The following is a 23,877-nucleotide window of genomic DNA, read 5'->3' as shown; positions in this document are numbered from 1 at the left end:
AATGAATATGCTGGCCCAGTGTTGGAAGAGTCAGAAATGACACACCCTACTTCAGAAGCATGTTGACAACAGCGGGCTATTCTTGAGTCATGTTTTGCCAGGACATTTTTGATATATTGTGTCCGTGTACTGTGCGCTCCTTGGGTATTGGCAGCATCAGAGCCAAGCATGAAATCATTTTATTATTGTTTGTGTGGCACATTTTTTTCATAGTACCCAAATGAATTGGTGACTTTGATGGACAGTAGTTTCATTTTTGCATCGGCTGACTTTTGTCAACATTTTGCAGCCCATGCAGAGGCCCTGACAAGCATCCTGCTACTGTTGAAACAAGAAAGGTGAGTATCTTGTTTGCTGAGCCAGCATTCCAAATTAAATTAAATTTATGGACTTGAACTTGCCTGAGCAAGACTCACTGATAGAGATCTAGACACACTATTTGGCAGGCTACTATTCACACGCTGCCATGTTAAGTTTAAACACGGACCAAAATCCTGGTATACGTGCACCCATTTCCATTGAAGTGCAGCCACTGTGTCATGAAATGAAACCTTTAAACTATGCTGAGCCTCCCAACTTCACAACTGTGGCAAATTCTCATGCCAAGTTTTAAAGGATGCAGGCACATCCTCCATTCACAGGGGTGAAAGTTATAGAACTTCACTGTGTGCTTGTGTCCAGTTGCTTGTGAGAGTAGAGTTGTATCTATTCCAAGTACCCGTGGCTCATGGAAAAAACAAATTTAGCCACACTTCATTTCTTGGATGTGGGACGCCTGCCCAGGCACTTCAGTGTCCGTTGGCAGCAAATGTGTGATGTCGTGTGAATTATGCACTGTGCACACTGCTAACGTACCGCCAAAAACTAATTTTGTAACGGTTCTCTGCGGGCATGCTGGCTGTGTGGATTCAGAGAGGGAGAACACACGGGGGACAAACACTTATTCGTTTGTGCTTCTGTGACCTTAGTTACTTATTTGCATGTCTGATTTCATGATTAGCTACTGCTTGACCAAGCAATCTTTGTGGCAACCTTTGTGTTTGCTTTAAATACCTTGTGGCAACACTACCAATCAGCAATGTAAGGCTAAGTCAGCAACTGTTTTAAAAGCTGAAGTATGTCGTGCCCCAGTTGCTGTCAACTGCACTTCCTGAACATTGTCCACATACTGCACACTAGTGAACGTTTTCATCTGGTTTCTTGTGCATGAACGGGTGGCCTAGTTTAAGTATGTGTAATTCATGAAAACCTAGCACCCTGCCAGCATAGGCCCCGCAAATTGATCAAATATTGAAATATTTTTTGGTGTTCACAGTGACAATAGGTGTGCTCTTCTCCTTGTTCTAAATATTCTTTTTCTTTTGTACGATGAATTTATTTGAAATAATTCGTGATTTCCTCTGCAGGAGAGGGTGTGTGCCATTGGGAAATTCAGATGTGGTCAGTTTAAGAAAGAAAGTTTGAATGAACTGATTAGACAAAGGAAAGCTAATTATAATTGGCTGGTAAGTGATGCACATGTCGGTGATCTCATCAGGTTTGTTGATTTTTTGTGGGAAGAAGGACGTGTGCACTTTCTGCTTTCGGCCCTAATAATTTTTGTCCATTTTTATTTGTCATTTCAAAGGCCTTCGATGGAGTTGCTCAAGCACATTCTGTGCCGAGATGTCAAGAGCAATGACCTCTTTGTTGTCTCCATACTGAAGTACTGGACCCAGGAGCATGAGGTGCAACTCTCGGAGCTAGTGGGATCCCTTTTTACCAAGTCAGGCTCGGCTGCGAAACGGAAAAGGTGCGTAGGATGCCTTTTCTTCGTTCCTCGCCACCTTTTAGCTCAATATGCTGCCAAGTCGCCTACTCTAATAGCTTGGCTGGTTTTAAAGCGTCACACTCACTTCCTTTTTTTTTTTTGCCACTTTTACATAGGATACTAGATTGCTGCCAGCAAAACCGTCAGGAAACCATGCAGAGGCACTACATGACTGTGAAAACATAGTGCAGCAGAATGCCTCGAGTAAATCTCTAAGGGAATCTTTCCACAATACCATGGGATTACCAAAACAGTGTTTTGGCTGTTGCACCCTGTCCTGTGCAACAGAAAAAGTTACGCTTGTAAATAATCTTCGTTAATGATTTGATGAAAATGCCGATGAAGCTAGAGTGGCCATTGCAGTGGGTTGCAATATTCACTGAAGCGAAGGTATTAGAAAAATTTTGTCTCAAGCATGGTTTGTGAATATAGTTAGGTCTTGACACTTCGTCTGGTGGCATGACCAGATCTTCTTCACCACTCCTGATGCTTCATTTGAACTCTGACAGATAGCGTTATGCAATGGCAACTTATGAAGTTTTCTTGTTGCGGCAGCCGTACCGTAGTGTTGCGAGACCATTCCATGGTGCGGCATAAAAACAGTTTATCGGTTAATCTAATTTCTGGCTTTCGAGAGCGCAAATAAAAATAAGTTCCTACCTCGATTCTTTAAGCCGACGAACGAAAAAATACAAAAATGAGAAGCCCTACTTTTCTGGTGAAAAGTGCCAGTTTTGCATGCGTCCCTCGGCAACTGTTTGCACGTGCATGCGCCAGCAGCCTTGCGCTTAAGTTGTGTCACTTCTCTCTGCTCCATCAGAAAGCAAATGTTAACATCACGGAGCAAGCATCAGTCGACCAGAACGCACACGTTCTTACATTTGCACCAATGCATTCATTCAGACATCGTTTGAGCAGTGCAATTCACCTACGCTGTGTGAAAGTGAGGTCTGCCATTAGAGGACGTGATTAACTTTTGCTGCCTGGGGTTCTTTAATGTGCACTGAAATCTCAAGGGTGTTTCCTCAGTTTGACTGCATCAGGAACACTGCCTTCGCAGCTATGATCGAGCCTGCACTGACATCCTGGGTAGCTAGCAGAATGCCTCGGTGAGCATACATGAGCACCAGTACTGTAAGGCAACCACAAGTGCATTTACTGTGTCTTAATGGCTAGTGCAATGCACGTTTAGCTACACGATTCGGAATTGAATTGAGAAAATGCCCTTGTTGCTCCCAATAAGCTTGTCTTTCATGCTGACACCAATGATGCTGAGCTGCAGGAAATCATGCGAAAAGATAAAGTTTGCGGCTGTACTTGTAAGTTTTATAGATGTCAGTTTAGAAGAATAACAGTTAACCTGCTAAAGTAACTCCTATGTTGCCCTCAATGGTGTTGTGTCACGAAATTTTCTATCGGACATTCAGAAGTTGTAAACATAATGCAACTGTATACAAATGTTGTCTACCCTTCATACCTCCATGTTTTGTGGCTCTAGAATGAGCAGCTGGTGCAAACTACTGGAGGCCACAAGATTGCCAACCGATATTAATTGTTACGCTACCATTCCATCTCACATCTAGTGTGCCTATACTACGGTTTTCAAAGAATGGAGAGTCGTCCACATAGAAATGGAGGGTCCATATCGGGAATATCTGAGTGGCTTTACGGAGCTCGGCTACTGTGCCAAAAGACGTGGTTACTATCCCGGCTGTGGTAGCAGCGCTTGTGGGGCAAAAGGTGCTTGTGTGCTAAGCGATGTCAATGTATAACAAAGAATCTCAGTTGACCTAAGATAATCTGGACTCTTCACTGCAGTGTTCTTTGTAACATACGTGGCGCTTCAGGACGTCAAACTGCACCGCTTATGATTGGTATCGCACTGCAGCCTGATTCGGTATTTTATGTCTCAAACAAATTTATTATTGCAGCTGACATTGCTGATGGATGTGCTTTCTTGTATTCACCAGTCTAGATTAGCACAGGCCACATTTAATGTTGCCTTGGTGGCCTATTGTCGTGTAGCCAGTAGCCCAGGTCTTAGCAGCAGTTCCGATGATCACTGCATTTATCTATTTCTTAAGTAAATATACGTACCTCTCTGGAGCACACATCAATGAAATGCCGATGTCATAACTACATAACAGACATAGTGATTGAGTTGCAGTACCTTATCTGCTCTGGTGATTTCCAGGTGCCGCAGTTCTAGGCAAGCGTGCACCGACAGAGCGTTGAAAAGCGGCACTCGATCTATGCAAGTCTGTCACTGCAAACTGCATTTGGGCTCAAAGCACTTTCCACCGATAATCACATCTAGGTGTGCCACATCAACAACGAACAAATAGTATGGGACCAGCTGGTTCCATACCACAACACAAAAAGCTAGTTCTAGCAACTTCTGTGTGTGCGGTGCCTACCACAGTGTGGATGCTGAGAACCTTGTGAAGCACTCCAGTAGCATCACAGCCTAAAATGGCACCGAAAGCCGAGCAGAGGGACACTGCTCCTCAGTTCCCATGCGCTGTGTTCAGTGCCTGAACTAGAGCACGAACACAAACAGTGTGCGTTCTCCGCCGCAGTAAATGGTCAGTGTTAACAACTAAATGCATTCTTACACTGTGGTCTTGAGCCATTGTAGGCTGCTTCAAAAATTGCTTGGCATCTCGAGTTGTCACCAGCTGCTGATATTTTTTTGTTTCTTTTCTCACAAATTCATTATGGTGCACTATTATGTGGCCCTAGGCAGTATGTTTAAATATAGTAAATGACTGAATGCTTAGGAGATAAGTTATCTCTTTTGCTCAAGCTATACTATATTCGAACTGTTGTGACAGTTTCAATAACACTAGCTGATTGCAGTTCTGCATCTTATTGCGTGATCTGCTCTGTAGTAGAAAGCACAAAAAATCAAGCTTGATAGTTTTCGTTAATTCTGAAACTAAGATTATGAAGCCCCCCTCCTCTTTTCTTCTTCCCTTGTATCATGAAAGTTGGATTACGACGACAGGAGAAAAGGGAAAGCATTTTTGTTGTTGTTGTTATTTTCAGGCTGTTTGCTGCTAACATTCTTTTGGAGCCACTAAAAACTAAAATTAACTAACATGTGAGATTTCTCTAACCTTAAATTCAACAAGAGCAGAAATGTGCTTGTTCTCTTTAATGCAACATGCACCAACGGCAGATCCTGAGTGGAATGCCTGAGAGTCAGCTTTTATTCTACTTGCTGACCATCGTCTTTTTGTTTTTGTAATTGCTGTTTTGTAATTGCAGTTGATGCCTTTGAGCACTGCTAGCTGTTGACTGCAATAGAAACTCAATGATACAATTATGGCTGATGAGCAAGGTGATCATCACAAGCATTCAGCAGTGGTGCGTCACCGTAGATAAATTCTGTCAGCCGTAGAGAGATCATGATCATTCTGTTCCCCATCTGAAGCTCTCTTTGATACAGAGTCTAGACTTCTTTGTCAAGTCTATTGTAACTCTAGGATTCCATCTGTTGCTGTTAATTTTTTTTATATCTGCAGAAAAGATAGCACTTATTGCGCAAAGTTCAGCTCTCATTTCTGAAACTGGTGATGCAGCAAAATGTTTTTGAAAAGGAGAATAGTATTTTAGAAGAAGGTTACCACAAATAACTTGTTTGGGGAAGAAACCATCTTTATGCTCTTCTGGCTGCTATATTTGTAGGCAACCTCTGGCCGGCAAGAACCAGGGGCCTGCTCCAGAACAGACGCTAGCTCACCTTGACCAGCTGAGGCAACACTGCAAGCAGACATCTTGTGAGTAGACCACTGTTGCATTGATTCTTTCCCCCTAGCAGACTTGGATGAGCCAGGCTCATCACAAGCTGACTGTCATTTCCTGCTCCTGACCAGTTTGTCACCCATTATGTAGCCCTGTGTGTCTGGTTTGCAGTGAGTGTAGCTTGTCCAACATAAGTTTTTGTGTTCTCCTCCAGTTAGGCACCATATGTCCACAAACTATCGTCATCTTTATTTGTTACTTTCAAGGGGGGATGCTAGGCTAAAGGGTCAACTTTTGAACTGTTGCATCAATTTTGGTGAAATTTTTCTTTGATGGCTTATCTTCCTCTTATTCGAATACATTGTATACTAAGTTTCATCGCCCTTAGCACAAATAAAAAAAAAAGTTGTGGCTTTCATAAGGAGCTTATTTAGTGTGTCAGCTGGGAAAACTGCAGTCGGCGAGGCCAAGTAAGACGTTGGTTTTTATATATATATATACTTTGGTACTCACCTTAATTAGTAATGTAATTAGTTTAGGGGAATTATAATTAAATACAAAGTAGAAGGAAAAGCAACGTGCCGATGGTGGGAACCGTACCCACGACTTCCGAATATCACGTCCATAGCGAGCCCCTCGTTTCCCCTTCATTTATCTGCTTGATAGCTAGGAAAACTGTCATTTCAAAAATCATGAAGATATACTATAACTGTTTGTGATTGGATACCTTCCAAGTAGTTCATTGTGCAGGATAAGGCCATTACGGGTTCTTTATGACAATTTTATAAAGAACTGAACACATTAAAGAGTATAGACACTAAATTTTGGGAGCATTTTTTTCTTGTTAATGATACGTAAGACATTCCTTTATATGGGTCATCGCATGGTTGTTGCCTACAACCGCTAAATAAATTTTAATTGAATTTTCTTTTTCTCTAGTTCTTGTTTTGGTTTCAACATTCGAGAGATAGCTGTGACGTCACAATCAAGTCTGGGTCACGCACAGCATGGAAAAAAAGCAGCCATATAATCTCTGACTCTTCACTTGTTATGATTCCTGTTCTTGAGGCACACTGGCTTTATCGTTTTAGTGAATTCAAATGACACAAGAACGATTATAAGTACAACCTCGGTGATACGAATCTCTCAGGGTCGCGAAAAAATTCATATCATAAAAACGAACGAAAAATAAGTATGCAGAAGCATGGGAAAGGCAGTCGCGCAGATCTGTTTGCGTCCAAGAAGGTTTATTACGGTCGCGCAGCCACAGCTCGCCACTCGCGGCGCACACAGCACGACAGGCGATCACGACATCGGCGAAACACGGGACGCGTGCCTTCGCGGACTTCTCGCGGCGCGTACAGCACAACAAGAGATGGCGACGTACCAGCCGCATGGCACTGCAGACTGCTCGCGATGCGTACAGCGCGACTAGCGGTCGCGAAGTCTACGGTGTGCGGCCCATGCACGCCCGGCACCGCGTATGCCACCAACTACTACTCATGGCCGCGCGCCTCGCACCGTTGCAAACCTTCTGCGGCGTGGAAAACGATCGCGATGCCAGCGACGTGCGATCCGCCCGCATACTTCTCGCGGCACGTACAGCATGACTGGAGATGGCGACATGCGGGCCGCACAGCGCCGCACGGCGCCGCAAACTGCTCGTGGATCGCGATCACGGAGCCAGCGATAGAGAGATTTAGATTACCGTGATCCGTGATCTGCTACCGTGATCCACCACCGCGCGTTCCACTGCGCATGCCCAAATCCCCTTGATGCCGATAGATGGCGCCACATACTTGATGCCGGCACATATACCTGCCAAGTCGGGACCAAGCAGCTTGTGCACCCCGCCCACGCGCGGTAGAGGGTAACGGTGGCGGATCGCGGATCACGGTAAGCTAAATCTCTCTGATGTCGGGTCCGTGCGCAGCTGCGTACGCCGCCGCTAGCTATGGCGGTTGCAACGTCTGTGGTTTGTTGGCCACGCGCCGCTGAAAGCATTCCGCGGTGTGGGCCCGACAAAAAATCACAACGTCGGCGAGGTACGGACCACGTGTTACCGCAAGCTGCTCGTGATGCGTACATAGAGCTCGGCTGGCAATCGCAGAGTCAACAATGTGCGGGTTGTGTGTAGTGCTCAAGGAGCAGCTGCAGTTCGCGAGTTCTTATCATTCGTTGTGGCGCGGGAGAATGTTCGGACCATCCGAAATTTCTGGCCAGGGAATTTCGCGAATTTGTGTCATTCCAAAATTCGTATCAACCGGATTCATATCACCGAGATTTTCCTGTATTGCTCTTTTCTTCTTTTTTTTTTTTTTTCATCCCTTACTTGACCAAAACTTGACTTTGACGTCACAGCCATCGCTCGCTGTTCAAGTCGGAACCAAATGAGGTGAGAAAATAAATTCTATTATAAATTATTCAATGATCGTAGGCAAATATCACATGGTGATCCGTGCACAGTAAAGTCTTCTGAATCATTACAGAAAATAAAACACGAACCCAAAAGGTAAGTATCTAGCTTAATTATTTTTTTCTTTTGTTATATGTCGCATATCTGATTTCTTTTTTTTTTTTTTTTTTCTTAGAGAAGAATTAGGGGTCCAAAAAATACCTTATCTTGTTCCCGACAAAATGATAGGTTTTAGCAAAAGAGTTTGGAAATGATAGTCTTCCTAATGGTCGTGCTCTTGCAGAAAGTGCAAAATTTGAAAAATGAGTTCGAAGATTTCTAAATGGGCTACAATAGGGGAGAAAACCTGGGCCAGGGGGCGCTGCGCCGCTCTGTGCGTCAGCGCCCTCCATGGAGATCCCGTCAAAACCTACGCGCAGTGCGGCCGCGTCGTCTGCTCCCCGCCGCATAGAAAAGCATGCTGTCGTCTGCTCCGCGCTGCTCTCCAGCACGTGTTTGCGCGCGCGTGCTCGGTTGTTTCTCTCCTCCTCCGGCTGCATTCTGGCCGCCATCGCGCTCCAACAAAGGGGTCAAGAAAAAAAAAAATGGAATGAAAAAGTGACGGCGCGCTTTTTCACAAAACTTATGAAAGTGTTTTTCTCTCTTTCGTGTTGAAACAATGGTTGTCGGTTGGTTTTTAGGTATCTCGTACCGCTCGTATCTCGCACCTCTGTTTGTAACTGGCGGTGCCGCAGCAGCCATCGCAGAACCAAGTCGGCCTAAAGAAACAGATATATGTCATTAATGCCATCACTCGGCGCTTATAAAGGGAAAACACATACGTTAATTGTCCTATCCTCATACGCGATCCTGCTTCGGGAGCTCAAAACTGCGCATTCGCTAGAGGAGATAACTGAACTAGGGATTGCACAGCGTAGCTGTGGAATTTAGAAGACGAAAGGTTTACTTGGAGAGATTTCCCCGCCTTCATGAAAAGTCGTCAGGCATTTCCTCGCTCTTCGTCTCACGGAGAGAGGAAACTGCCGAAAGAATGGCATGCCTCGGCTTCTCGTCAGTGATCCAGGTCGTTAAGAAACCTCTCATCGTTAAAGGTAGATAAGTGATTGATTTCAGATGGTAGCGCCACAGCAGCGAACTCCCCCTGACCGTTGTCAGCAGGAACAAAAGGGTAAGGCGGCATGCTTTGTGCCTTTGTAGGGAACGCGTCCTAAACGCGCCGAAAGCAGGCACCACAGCGCCGGCAGCATCGCCTAACACGTCTGTCCCCAAAGAGTTGAATAGGCTCTTTCAAGTGAGCAGTCACAAATGGAAAGGAAGCTCCCCAACCAGCGCCCGGAGCACTCGTCGCTGTGTACACGCGTATCAATTCTCAACGAGAAGGCTGGACCCTTCATTCTCTGAACAACATGGAAGAGGCATCAAGAGGTGCCGCCTCAAGTCCTTCAAAATACCTGTCGCTTGCCTCTGCCTTCGAGTACCGAATTCGCTTTCATGCTTTTTTTTTTGTCTGAGCCTGCCAACAAGCGCTCTTTGAAAACAATGTCCGCGGCGATCAATTAATCATAATTTCTCACTTTCGAACGCACCGATAAAAAGCGTGCCTCCAGTCAGCCTCTATGTCAGCCGGGGCACAGAAAAAAGCAAAAATAAGAAACACCACTGGCAAAGAGCGCCGGCTTTGCGCGCACAGACGCACGACCCTCCCCCCTCGTCCTCACTGTCCTTCTCCCGCTCCGCTTGCACGTGCGGCTGCCTGTAGCACGCGCTCCCGAGCGAGCAGGCTGCGCAGACTCCGCAGACAGCCGCGCGCAGCGTGGGCGCGAATGCGCGTAGGTTTTGTAGTTCCTCTCCGCTCCGCTGGAAACCGAGTGCTGGCGTCGCGGAGCAAACTCCAGCTTTGGTTCCCTATAGTAGAACCCCATTATAGTACAGTCACTGGGAGTGGCAAAAATCTACTATATCAGAGTCTTTACTACATATCAGTTATTGATGACAGCATGGTCTTGAAGTTGATGTATGGTATTTAAATGGCTACTTACTAAACGCGTCTTGTTGTTCTATGAAGAAAAAAAAAACACTCTAAAATACTTCCCATCTGTCTCTTATTGTCTGCTCCATTTTCTTTCTTTATTTTTTTTCAGTTATAAGATTTTTTTGTTTACATCTTGTAGGACTACTTCTTAAGCACGAATGCGATATGACTACGAATACATTTGAACTGAATTTAATGAGAAAACCAAAGCCTTGCATGAACACTGCGTCATCTTACTGTTTCTATCTTTTAAGAGGCAATGATGGAGCAATGTGACATCAGTCAAGTGCTGCGAAACTGCATACACCATGCCTCCACTTCTTGCCACCGCTGCTTCGGGCCGCGAATGTTCAGCCATTTTTTGTCTTGCATATTTTTCGCTGCACTTATACTCTTTTTTTTACTCTATGAATGGACTGTGCCGCTTTCTTTCTATGTTTGTAGCCAGCTTTACTTTTCCCTCATGGCTTTCCCTCATAATTCTGAGGCTTATGTAAAGTTGGCTTCCCTTCAGTTCTGGTGAGCTTGGTGTTAAAGCCATTTTTTTTTTTTTTTTTTTTTTTTTTTTTTCCAGTAATGAGATATTCGCCTCGCGATCCTAGATAATACCCCTGTCACACGGTCAGTTTCAAAGGCGATTGAGTTGATGGCCTTCGAGATATTCAATCACGATCGAACTCGAAGGAGTTGTGCCGCTGCTACACGGCAAAACTCGAAGGCTATTGATATAGTTCTGGTGTTTGGCGCCAAACTTTTATGGTGCCACTAACGTTGCTTTCGGTTTTTTAAGGAACTAAAATATCTCTATAAATGCAAAATAAAATATAACTGTTACCTTTTTTTTAGTAACTGCAGGTGTTTAGTTGTTGTTCAAGGACAACCTTTTTTTTTTACGCGTTGGCGTTCATACGACTGCGCTTTTTATTGTGTTTGTTTTTCTCGGTGGCTCATGCTACAGTAGTCGAGATTACTAAATAATACGCCTAAAAAAAGAGCGATGCTATTTTAAAATTAATATTTTACCGCGTAAATAAAGATATAAAATAATTTTTGTTAACGTTTTTGTACCGTAAAAGGCGCTGTGCAAGTGTGTGCGTGACGCTCCTTGGGTCAACGCTAGCAACCTTGCACGATGTTCGAAGGCCTTCGAGATCTCGATAGAGTTCTGAGCTGTTCCGTCGACTCGATAGACTATCGACTCAATGGCCATTGAAAACGCCCGTGTGGCAGCTTTCGAAGGCCTTCGAGTCAATAGGCAGTCAGTTCGAGGGCCTTCGAAATGCCCGTGTGACAACGGTATAACGCACCTGTGATGATATCAGTCCGTAGGAAGTACGTCATCTTTACTATGATCGATTTTTATCAGAAACGTTTTCACTAACTGGGACTTCAGTTTCACTTTACTACCTATCCGAGGTTTTACTATATCAGAGCATGGTGAAATGCTTTCCTTGGTTGCTTGCTGGGTGTGCCTCTTCGTCTAGGCTCCTTATTTTATCTCTAGTTTGTAGAGCACTTTGGTTAGCCTAGCTCCCAGTGGTGTGAAGATAGCGTTTTGAATGTTGCATGCTGCATTTTTGTCACTCCGAGCTTGTTTTGGTAAACCAGCCAATCCGCATTTGCAGCAGTTGCACTTCATCAAAACACAGCTTATATGGAAGACCTTTCTGTTATTGTCAGCGGGTGTAACAGGGCAGATGTTTGATTTTTACCTGAAGGTAGTGTTGTACTGATTTTTACTCTCTCTCTCTCTCTATTATCATGCAGTCTTCGGCCAGGGCGCCATTCAGGCAGCTCTTTCGCAGGTGCAGGCCACATCCTCTGAAGCGCAAAAGACGAAGTGAGTAAACATGAATTTGCATGCTGCTCATTCTTAAATTTTTACAGTTTGTTTCCGGGTGTACTAGTAATGTGCACAGCTGCAAAATATACATGAAGGTACAGTGATTTCAAACAGGGGCATCATTGCTGGACACTGCAGTTAAACCTAGGTATGGAGTGAAATCAAGGAAAGCCTGCAATTTTTCATTGCATGCACTTCTTTCTTTGTTTCTTTTTTTTTTTTTTTCAAAAACTCAGTGACAACGCTGAATGAAAATTAGAATGGAATATAAATGTAGGTGAAATACCCTTGCAGTCTTTCACAGGAAACCACCATTACCCAGGCTAAACACACATAGAAGCAGTTCACGACGACACTGATGACACAACTGTAGCAGAAGCGTCCACGATTTCCTCTGTGGCTCGCATGACACCGCTATGACAGGAGAGAATGTGTAGTAGATTAGTTGGAAGCACCCTCGTCTTCTGTGCATCCCCCCTCTCTGTCTGCCCGGCTGTCGTTGGCCTTTATTTTACCTTAGCACGTCGCTAAAGGCCTCGAACGTCAGCCAGTCAGGGGAGGAGTGCACAGACATTAAACATATTCAACACAGCTAGGCATGTTGGCAGTACCATCTAGGTTTTCAACAGTAAGCTACATAACCACTAAAGTCATTGCTGACGGCTCTGCTATCTGCAACAAGCGACAGCAAATGTCATTTTTGTGAAAGCCAGAGCACTACCTTTTAGCAGTCCTTCACATTGCTTCAACTGTCTAGTGTTTAAAGCAGTAAATGGTTTAATTGAAATGCGCAAAATTTTGTTATGATGATGCCTGCATACTAAGCTGAATTTATAATCTTATAGTGTTGTTTTTGAGTTATACTAAAAATATAGAGATTTTTTTTTTATGTACTGTGTTCTAGAGAGTTATTTATAAAATTTGTGCATTGCATAGAATTTTCTTGTCTTTAGAAACATAGAAGCTTACAAACACCACTACAAATGCCACATGTACATACTGTAGAACTCTGCTGTTACATTCTCAAGTATTGCATTTTCTTGGCTGATACTTTTTTATCACCATGTCCTGTCCAAATGACAATGCAAACCATACAGTACAAACTAGGCTGTTACATCTCAGGTGTGACATAGCATTTCCACATGTAATGTAATGAACATCACTTCAGCACGATAGTTCCGTATTACATGCCAGCATTTTGACAGCCTACGTATAGTAGCGCACGTGAAAGGACAGGGGCATACCGGCTCAAGTGGGACCTGTTTGCATCCTCATTTGGCCGCTGCTGTGTTTGATGGCTTGCAGCGTGTTGCGTCCATACTATTTCTGCACATTCTTACTGGTGACAGGAATCTTGCTGCTACGGTTAGGTGCAGTATTTTATACTGCGGCAAGCTTCAGCCCGTCGTGTAATCTCGGGAAGGGCCACGTTTTACCTTGAGCTGCAGCCGAGCCAAATACGGCTTTAACCAAGCCGTATGAACTTGCCTTAGAGGCCTATAGGGGTAACGTGAATGCCAGGATCCTGGCAGGCTGATTCTGACATAACAGTCCCATGTGAAACGAAAGACCCAAGTTGGCAGCTCCTGCCAGCTCATATATAAAGCTCTGCTTTAACATCTTAAGCTACACCATGAGGTACACTACATGCTGAACCATAAGCGCAGTCATGAAGGTATTGCTAACACAATTCAATCCGGTCCAAAGCTAAGCCACAGCTGTCTTTCCACAGCCTCTTTTTTTTTTTTTTTCCTCATTGTTTAGAGTTCAAATCACCGGAGAAGCAAAAAAGAAACAATGTCACAGCAGGTGACATGGTAAGTTCTGTGCTACACCTGGTTGTGTCAGTTGGGTTCAAGTCTTGCTTCTATCATCCATATTTTCCTTTTCACCTGCTACTTAAAACACAATATCTTGATTCCAATGCACAGTGATTTAAGATTGAAGCGACTACTGTGCAAAATTGCAGAAATGGAGGTGTACCTCAAATTTGCCTGCTCTGGGCATTCCTTACCTCTCCACTGCTGTCACCCCTCTTTCAATTACTGCTCAGGCAAATGTTTATCTGTTACTGGACGTTAAGGATATTCTGCACTTGCGTACGATCATGCGGTTAAAAAAGAAAATAGGAGACAAGAGTGTACACTTGTTTTATGGGCACTCACTTTCTGTCTGGCTCCCTGCCGGGGTGGCGCAGTGGTTACGACGCACGACTGCTGTTCCCAAGAACGCGGGATCGCATCCCAGCCTCGGCGGCCGCTTTTCGATGCAGGCGAAAAGCAAGGCGCCCGTATGCTGTGCGATGTCAGTGCACGTTAAAGAACCCCAGGTGGTCGAAATTTCTGGAGTCCTCCACTACGGCGTCTCTCATAGCCTGAGTCGCTTTGGGATGTTAAACCCCACAAACCAACCAACCACCAACTTTCTGTCTTGTAATATGTATTTTTTTCGAGTGGTTGCGTAAAAACGTGACAGCGGAATTCTACTATGTTGCTATTGTGTAATCAAGGAGGATATTGGTACTGTATTCAGCAGTGCAAGGACAATTGCCTCTGCAAATTTAATAGCTTTTTCAGCACTACGAGGTATAGGGATAAGACTCCTCTTTGCCTCTGCCACCCACACTCCTGTCGCACGCCGGAACCGCAAGCAACTGAGCAGCGGTGATGGCTGCACTTTGCTCGCCCTGTGCGTTCTTTGCTACCTACATCCACTTATTTTGTGTTGCTTTGTAACATAAACTGTTGTCGTGACACTTGGTGGAATGCTGCAAAAAGCCAAAGCTATTACAACTGCTGCTTTTGTCATGGGGAGGTACAATTATCATTGGAGCATGGTTAATACATTGTGTCAGCAGCATTCCCTTCTTGTGACTGCAAGCATTCCTCTCATGCCAGTTTTTGTTTTACAGTGGTGAAAATTTCACATTGCTAGACTTTAAGCAACGGAGCAGTAGGTAAAGGGACAATGACAGGGTCGATCGATGTACTATTGCCGTTTTGTACCTCTGTGAATAATATACAGGTCTGTGATTATACGCGCAAAGTTTTAGTGCCTAGCGAGCGACACAATCTCTTACAGGCACTTAAAGCTGGAAGTTTTTCTTTCCAACTGTGATTTTTTGTTAACAGTTGAACACAAAGCACTGAGGAACCATGCTTTTGTCAGTGCTGAGAGTGCACAACTCAAGTTTTTATCACTCTTGTTCTTGTTATCGTCATCATCTCAGATACAGTGACCTTTTTGCCTTGGCGGACGATGCGGAAGATATCAAGGCTCCGCCTTCAACGCCTCCCAAGAGTTCATCATCACGAGGTGGAAGGGGGGGGAAAACAAGCAATGCTGCATCCTCCTCCCAGAAAGCAGCCGCGTCTAGAGGAAAAGCAGTGCTGGTAGACTCGGACAGCAGCACTGAAAGCAGTGAGGTGAGTTTGGCTGGAGAGGAAGACAGAGCTGGGCCTGTCCTTACTTCAGGCCCACCAGATGGTAGTGTGCATGCATGGGGAGAATGTTTATCTACTAAGTATATGCCTCAGTCAGCATTTGAATATCTGATCATGATGTAAAGAAACTAGATTAGCACACTTTTCTGTCAACATCAAAATAAACTCGCGACATCACCTAGTGCACTGTCAGTATACTTAAATAGGATGGGGTTGTGTTTCGAATTTCATTTGAAACGTAGGTGGCCACCTTCTTGCAAGCAAGAAATGGCTTACACTCTAACCAATCAGTATTCTTGGAATGGCACTGTTCCTAGCATTGCATAAATTACCACTTTCAAGCCAAACTGCTGACTAGCATATGCAACTGAAAATAAAAGGTCCGTTTTATTTATTACAACAGGCTAGGAGAAATGTGATAACATAGAAGAGGGTCTTTTTGCTGCGTTGACGGTGTGTGCAATATGCCGCTTAACAAATAAAAAGCTACCCACCACTTCAATTTTTCGGGCCATGAGAAAAATGGGCAATTTCTTGGGTGTGTGGGCAAAACATATTTAACAAATTAAATATTCAATAAACTCTGATTTAACATAAATCGAAATGTCGCTATTTGATTGCTTTTTTGTTCATATAAAATTTTACTGAAGCTTTACACATAACTTGAAAAAAGAAATCTTGCAGTGCAAGCTTTTGGTAAAAATTTGGAGAAAAAAAATTAGAAAATAATGAAGAAAAACGTTTTAAAATAATTATAAAAATTAGAAATCATAATAAAATCCTGGAATGTGCAAATTTTTGTAAAATATGCTCATTTCTTACTTCTGAAAATATAACTTGCATATCTCTGTTTCTTTCTTGTGATATTGATTGTGGTATTGACTGTTGGGACTGTGGAAAAAAACAGGCAACTTTTAGAAGTCATGGCAAGAAGTGTTTAATAGATAAATATTTATGCAAGTTTGTTATAATGTATACTAAAATGTAACCATTAAGCAAATACAAGATGTTTTGTTTAAAAATTATATATAACATGAAGAGAAACGTTTCTTTGCAAATTTGCCCTACCATGGTGGCTTAGTGGCTAAGGAGCTTGACTGCTGCACCGAAGGACGCGGGATTCAATTTCAGCTGCTATTTAACATGCACTGACACTGCGCGGTAGAGAACCCAGGCAGTCAAAATTTCGGAGCCCTCCAGGCGGCGTCTTTTATAGCCTTAGTCGCTTTAGGACGTTAAACCTGCTACACCAAACCATACAAATTTCTTTGCAGATTCACTGAAATATGTGTATATATATATATATATATATATATATATATATATATATATATATATAGGCAGGCAAAAGGCTTGAGTATCAAAATAAACGACTGCAGTAAAAATAATTACGATATGCAAAATGTTTTGCAGTCCCATGGTGGTTGTTGAGGCTCTGACGCACCCATTCTCCTAACTACACCAATTAATGTAGTGGAGCTAAAGTATCAAGATTCTAATATATTGTGTGTTGAAATTCATTATGAGGTCGTACTGTTCTCGTAAAAGCTCAGCTAAATTGATAAAAGCATTTGTCTTCAACTTGAACTATCTGCTCATAGCACAGGTTACAGGTTTTAACTTTCTGTGGCTTATGGTCTAACACATTTAGCACAGGGTCACATAGATCGGGCTGGTTTGCCATCAAGATTTGAAATCTCACCACATTCCAGACAAAAAATAATTTATGCATCGCCACTTGCTGAGAAAAAAAAGTTGACTATATGCTGAAATCAAAAGTTTGGTTCTCAAACTACCATCTAGAGGGCGACACATCTTCCAGAGCGCGGAAATTTGAGTGGCAGTGCTCGAAAAATTATTGCTCATATGTGAACAGTGGCCCATGGGACAGTCCTAATTGAGCTAACCCGATAGATGAAAAATGTGGCTGCGCATTTGTGATTGTAAAAGGTTTTGTGTAATTTCCAAGGCCTGAAATGTGAGCGAAGATGCAGTGAAGGAAAAATTCATGCATCTGTGTTGTTATGACATCACTTGTGCTAGTAGCCACCCATCTGTGAGGTCCCTTTGCATGAAAATTGAGGCTTGCAAGGACCTCCATGACTGAGGATCATTTTGAAAACATTGAAGGCAAGCTGAGAAGCCAGCTCATTTTGTACAGTGCTTAGTAGGTGTAATGTACATTTGGGGTTTTCTTTTCTTTTATTGGAAATAGACTACACCCCCGTTTTCATTTATTTTTTTTCTTAAAATTTGTCAAATCTCATTTAGTCATCTACACTCCTTGTGTACTTTTAAGTGTTTCTGCTTCTGTTGTGAATAACAACAGAAGCATAATGCCTCTTTTTAAGGCAACAGGTAGTGCAGGGTGAGAAGAATAAAAGGTATGCATAAACGCCAGAGAATAGATGTCGAAATTGCTTCTGCAAATCTGTCTGTGTGTTAAAGCTTGAGGTTCCATAGCGCACAACAGGGAAGGGACACAACTCAAGTGCTCATTTTGTGTCCCTTCTCTGTTGTGCGCTATGAAACCTCAAGCTGATTACCCACTAGCCCGAACCCTAACCCTTCATGCGTGTGAAAGTAAAAATATTTTAACGGCACATGAGCATGCTCCTCTCAAGTGGCTCCACCGCAGAGTAACTTTTGCAGCCTTCAAAGAACCTCCTCATTATCTAGGCATGCTTATTCTACTCCAAAAAGTAGTGAAACAAAACGCACACAGATTTGCAGTCTTCAGGAACTAAACAGGAAGTTATGAAGGAGAAATGCATAGCAGCCTGCTAGCATGTAAGTAGCTCAGTCACTTCATTTCAGCATTGCGCAGAGGTTTTCCAAGTCTTGTTCAGATGTGAGAGGTGGGTGCAAAGCGTATTTGCCTTTGTTTGAATTGTCAGTTTTGGTTCTGTCCCTTATTTCATGTTATATGCTGACTAGCACATGCATCAGCATTGCACTGAAACTGCACCTTTACTTTTTAAATTACTCAAGGTTCCTAAACACTAAGAAGTTTTTGAAGTTCCTGTTCACCTCAGTTTGTGACCATACTTCACTAGATTTCCAAATGGCATTCATTAATTGCAGCATCTCACACCTGACACATCAGTTAGTTTGTTCTTCCTTCATGGAATCAACAAGTGCCTGTGTGTGGAGCAAGCGCACGATTAGCAGTTCCAATATTGCATAAAGCCAAATCGCTTACAGCCATTGAGAGCTGCTGCTATGGTCCTTGCGGGGCACAAAACGTATGCAGCACCACACCACACATCACTACGCATTGCGACAACTTACTGAACTACTTGGGTGCAAACTTTCCCATTAAAACGGCGAGCGTGCACAAGTGCTTAATATAGCTATAGATTGCTACGAGCCGTGATGCGAGACACAGAAAGAGAGCTTGCAAAGAATAGTGGAACGGGCACAGTTACAGCTGTGTGCATTGTTTCTTTTGTCGACCACTTTCATCCTACACTCTTTAAAACTGGATGCTACATTCTTTAAGTTACAGGAGATGTGAAATAGATAGGTTATAGAAACAAAAGCCATGGAGCCAACCTATGCAGCTAAATATTATCATTCTGCATGGCAAGCTTGCATGCTCTTTCTCACCGCCTTAAGGGGCCATGCTTCTAGAAAACTTTTGCTCCCTTAATGTTAAAGCTAGGTGAATGAAAACCTTAAGACTTGTAGGGTTTGACCTTCTCTTTATATAGTGCATACTGGGAATGGCAGTAAGCATAGCAGAGCAGTGGAGAATGGTTTTTCTTGTTTCTAACACTCAACTGTGCATGCTTGGACAAATTGATGTGTCCCTTTGGAGGCACCATTTTGAGGCAGCTTTATATCTTATGTGGTGCATTGTTTTCAGTTGCTGCTGGCTACTTAAAAAAAAAGAGTCTCAAGAACATTACTAATTGTATTAAAAATTGGATAACTGCATTCTGCACACATTACAGATTATGCAAACCAAATTTAATCTTGATGTGAAAAAATAAGTACATGAAATGTTGTTGTGCAAATTCCGTGTCTAGCCCAAAATAAGAAATTGATTAATGCATTATAGAAAGTTATAAAGAAGTCCAGTGAAAGAGCTAGGTATTGGGTATGAGATTTTTTGGTTACTGTTATTTCTTCTGGGAGTGTGAAGCAGCAAAGCTAGCTTTGGGGAGAAAAAGCTTGGACCTAATGGCTTGCACAAGCCTGGTATCAAGCTAAGCCATGATTTGATGCATCACACCATTGCAAATGGGTCAGATCTGCACCTCTGACAGCCTGCATAGGTGCTTTAACCGAGTTATTTCCTAATCATTTCCAGCTTTGATTTTTTTTTTTTTTTATATGTGAAAAAGGACTGATCAAGGTTGCTGAAACATTCATATTAACAAAACGTGCAGCATTAATTTTGTTGTCATGTCTTCGGCACTTGATATTACTATGCTTGCAGTACGTTGAAGTCTATGTAAGACGTCTAAGAAAGTAAAGCCTTGCCGAGAATGCTGCATTTGCTGTGACACTCCATAGCCAAAACTTTATCTTCTGGTACAGCAAGGAAACTTGGAAGGGTTTTCCTGTGCACATTATAGCCAAAGCTTCTTCTTTTTGTTCTTTTCATGAACCGTGTTGTATTTTGCCAGCATTGAGTTGCACCATTCCCCTCAGGTTGCAAACTCTCACACCACACCACCAATAAAGGAATACTTGACCACTTAACGAAGCTTACTCTGCTTAACTGCGAGGGCCTGTGTCATGCAAGCATTTGGTCAGACTCTGATATCAGATTATTTTCATTTAACGTTATTTGGAGAACTGCTCTTGCAACTGGTATCTCTGTCCTCTCTACCAGGATGAAGAAGCTGCCAAGCCCAAGCCACCACGTAAGAAGAAGAAAACAGCCCTTGTTACATCAGACAGCGACTGAAACCTCAAGGGAGCTTCGTCCAAGCCTTCCCTCCTTTTATAAATATGTACACATCGGAGGCACCCGACAGCTGAGCTGAGAAAGATGAATACGCCACAGTGCCAGGCAGAAAGTGCCAGAGAAGATGAACTCGTAAAAATGGTGGACCCATGTACAGTGTGAAGTGATTGGATTGATTTGATCAATGCAACGTATAGACTCATGCGCTCAACACTCGGTGCCACCGCACTGTTTCTGGGTGATATTGTGACGCTGTGAATGGCTATCACCATGCTGAGGAGTGTTTTGGACAAATTGTGTCTGACGTCTCTCCAGTTCCAGCTTTTTTGTTTTGTTTTTATTTTTTGTAAAGTAAAGATGTTGAGGCATGGAGCATTCGGTGTAAATAGCACAGTGTACAGCAACGTGACCAGGCACATACAGGTGCAGGACAGTCCATCGTTAGCTGTTTTAAATGAAATAAATCTTACAAGCTATTTATAACATAGGCTGGCTTGTTAATTGTCTGGTGTCCGTTGTCTTATTCTTTTGGTGTAGACTGATTGGTCTATAACATTGCACCGGTCGGTCCGCCTTTGCGAACTCTTGAACTGTTTTCTAGGCTTTGTATTTTGTATTGAAAAAGAAACTATGGCCTGTAGATTCATTTTAATAGTCATCCAAATCACCACACCGCTCTAATGCTTCATTTATAAATGATGTATCATGTGTGAGATACGGTCATTGTCCTGGCATTTGGAGCACGAGTCTTATCACTCTAGTGGTATTGTGGTACAGAGATCACATAGCACTGTGACAGTGTGCTTTCTCAAGAAATTTACAAGTTTTTTGCTAAAGGAGTAAAACAGCAGACTGGCATAGTCTCCCATGCAGAACTTGTTGCTAGTTTAACAGCCTGCTAGCTTTCCGTTAAGTAATGTTTTTTCATTGCATTCTGCACTATCTTCATGATTTCTGCTCACTACTGTACAGTAAGATATAAGGATCACAGCAATGAAGAAAGTGTTATTTCCAATGACATTATGCATTATGTGACTAGCCGACATCTTGGTTTTGCACAATATTTTAATAATCACTGCCCAATGTCTCGAAAGCAAGGCGCTGTGATTATTTTGTCCTAAAAATAATATCACAAAACAAAAAAATTCTTTGACCATGCAAAGGTGGGCTCCCACGTTTGCATGCACTGCTGTTTTTACTACCCTTAATTGTGAATAACTGCAAATATATTACGAAGAAATGTTTGAAATCTTATGCAGCATATTTATGACTTTTGCAAAAGTTTGCTGAATACCACTTCAGCAAAAGTTTGCTGAAGTGGTATTCTTTTTCTAAACAGTTTGCATGGAAACTTTATTTGATAATTTTTATAGTTTTCATCTAAAGCGAATGAGCTATAACCACTAACATTGGACACCTCACTGTGCATACTTTTCTGCTAATATGAAATTCAACGATATACCCTTCAAGATATGTGTGTGGAATATATGAAAGTAGCGAAGCAGACAGATTTTGGAACGCAATAGGACATCTAAAAACAAAAAGCTAATTGTTTTTTATTTCTTAGTCAGTTCAGGTGCTGGGCACTTTATGGTGTGCATATCATAATGCTGCTACTTTTGTAGATATGACACTTTTATAAAGGTCATCTTTATGTAAAGTCATCAATATGTCTTTTTGCATCTTTCGTTGTGAATGACTGGAAATATCTTTGTATTTGACTAACAGTTCTAGCGGGCATTTTTGTTTACAATACAGTGTACCCAGCTATTCTTGTTGATTCTAACATATTATAATTGTTTCTAAAGTTTTACAAAATTGACACACATGAAGTTTTTTTCCCCTAACTTCAGAGGGTTTCATCTCTGCAAAGATGCCTATAAAAATATCTGTGTGATCAGCCTACTAAACTGTATAATGTTCACTGATTCAAGCAAATTATAAGCAGAAATTTTAAGAAAGCATGCAACAAAAATATATAAACATACATGTGCATAAAAACCTTCTTTATCAGCGTTATTTCTGCAGTTGGAAAATAGTGCTTGACTTTTTGTTGAGACAAGGATCAACTATAAATGCAATAAGTAAATGGCCTAAAATTTGGTGGAAGGGGCTTACCATTGCCATGAGCTTTACAAGATAAAGTGGGAGCTTGTTTTGGTTCCACAAGTGTGCATTTTCTCAGGTTTTAAGAGGTAAAATGTAAATATCAGGTTATCTATTAGAGTACACAATGCATTGGTTGCCTCAAGTTACTGTACCAATCAGAGATTTTTTTATATTATGTGGCTCATTTATTTAACTCTTACTGCCCCTCTGAAAGAAAACTGCTGGCATTTTATACTGTCTGTAATCATAATGTTTAAATGCTCTTGAATGTTCATGTAGTGATACCTGAACAAAATATGTAAATAATGAATTTTTTTTTTTTTTTTTTTTGTTATCTCAAGTTTGTTATTGATCAAATTTGAGCATTTATGCAGTCCTAGCTGTAGAAGATGTAGTTGTCAATTTTTGTGTCATTTAGTGTATCAGTTGGCATTGAATGCAGGGTAAACTAGTGGTGGCTATAATTGTATTCTTTGCTCATGTAAAGACCTTCAGAGTTACCAGAAAGCTTTATCTGTGCCAAGTTTGCAGAATTTTAGAAAGAAGTAATGTTTAACATCAACATCAATAACTGGGCTCACTCAACGATCAATCTAAATTTTGTAAAAATGTTCTCTCACGAAGCGATGGACACATCTACTATGCCAGTGACATCTTTTTTATGCTTATGAATAATTGTATAGTGTATTACAGTATTTAGACAGATAGTAAAAAATAATTGTTTTTTTTTTTTTTTTTTTTTTTTTTTCATTTAGTATACCTGGTGCATCTGTGCTTTCGTGAAGTTTGTGCAGTGGTGGTTCCTTGTCTCTGGAAGATATACTGGTAATATTTTATAAGTGGAAAGATTCGGTATAATGCAGTGTTAAATGTTTGTGGTTAATAGCTATCTTGCTTTAGACAGCAACCTCTATACTTGCCCTCAAAAGTAAAAGAAAGGAGGAGAAAAGGAGGGCGGAATGCAGGGATGTTAGCCAGAAAGAATGAATTCCGGTTGGCTATCCTGCAAAGTAAAATATTGTAAACTGTCGCCATAGATTTGCCGTACAAATTTTTCAAGATTTTCTTGTATGGCTTTTCTATTTATTCGCATCTGAAGTTAGCATAAACAGAAGAGCATATGTGATTGCAGGAGCCCACCTCTTGACGATCAGGAATTTTTTTCTTCAAAATATTTAATGGACAACAGCTTACGGTACCTTCTTTACAGACATTGGGTAATTCAGTTCAGTTCAGTCGTTCAGTCGTGTCCGACTCTTCGTGACCCTATTGACCATGTCACGCCACGCTTTCCGGTCTCTCACTATCTTCCTAACATCACATAACTTCATCTGCAGTGCCTCGAGGATGCCATCTAACCATCGCGTTCGCTGCCTACCCCTTCTCCGGCGACCCTCAACCTTTCCCAACATCAAATCTTTCTCCAGCGACTCCTCTCTTCTCATCAGATGACCAAAGTAGCTGAGCTTTAACTTTAGAATTTGACCCTCCAATGAGCAGTCAGGGTTTATGGTCGACAATATTGACTGATTTGATCTTCTGGCAGTCCAAGGAACTCT

General features: G+C 42.2%; 1 protein-coding gene across 2 annotated transcripts in view; it reads left to right on the top strand.

Moving 5' to 3' along the window:
* IntS3 (integrator complex subunit 3) overlaps window positions 1-20,710 on the top strand; it is a 62,033-nt gene extending 41,323 nt beyond the window's left edge. For both annotated transcript variants that reach the window (XM_084593879.1, XM_084593880.1), the window contains exons 24-29: window positions 290-338; window positions 1,628-1,792; window positions 5,501-5,592; window positions 11,773-11,845; window positions 15,078-15,273; window positions 20,135-20,710. In XM_084593879.1, coding sequence (XP_084450005.1) covers window positions 290-338; window positions 1,628-1,792; window positions 5,501-5,592; window positions 11,773-11,845; window positions 15,078-15,273; window positions 20,135-20,209 — 650 coding nt within the window. In that variant the 3' untranslated portion in view covers window positions 20,210-20,710. The remainder of the gene's footprint in view (window positions 1-289; window positions 339-1,627; window positions 1,793-5,500; window positions 5,593-11,772; window positions 11,846-15,077; window positions 15,274-20,134) is intronic.
* The last annotated feature ends 3,167 nt before the right edge of the window (window positions 20,711-23,877 follow it).

Source organism: Amblyomma maculatum, chromosome 2, assembly GCF_055883805.1.
Source record: "Amblyomma maculatum isolate TAMU_Amacu chromosome 2, ASM5588380v1, whole genome shotgun sequence".
NCBI classification, from domain to species: Eukaryota; Metazoa; Arthropoda; class Arachnida; order Ixodida; family Ixodidae; genus Amblyomma; species Amblyomma maculatum.
Note: the sequence above shows the minus strand (reverse complement) of the source record. Positions and strands in the feature narration are given on the sequence as shown.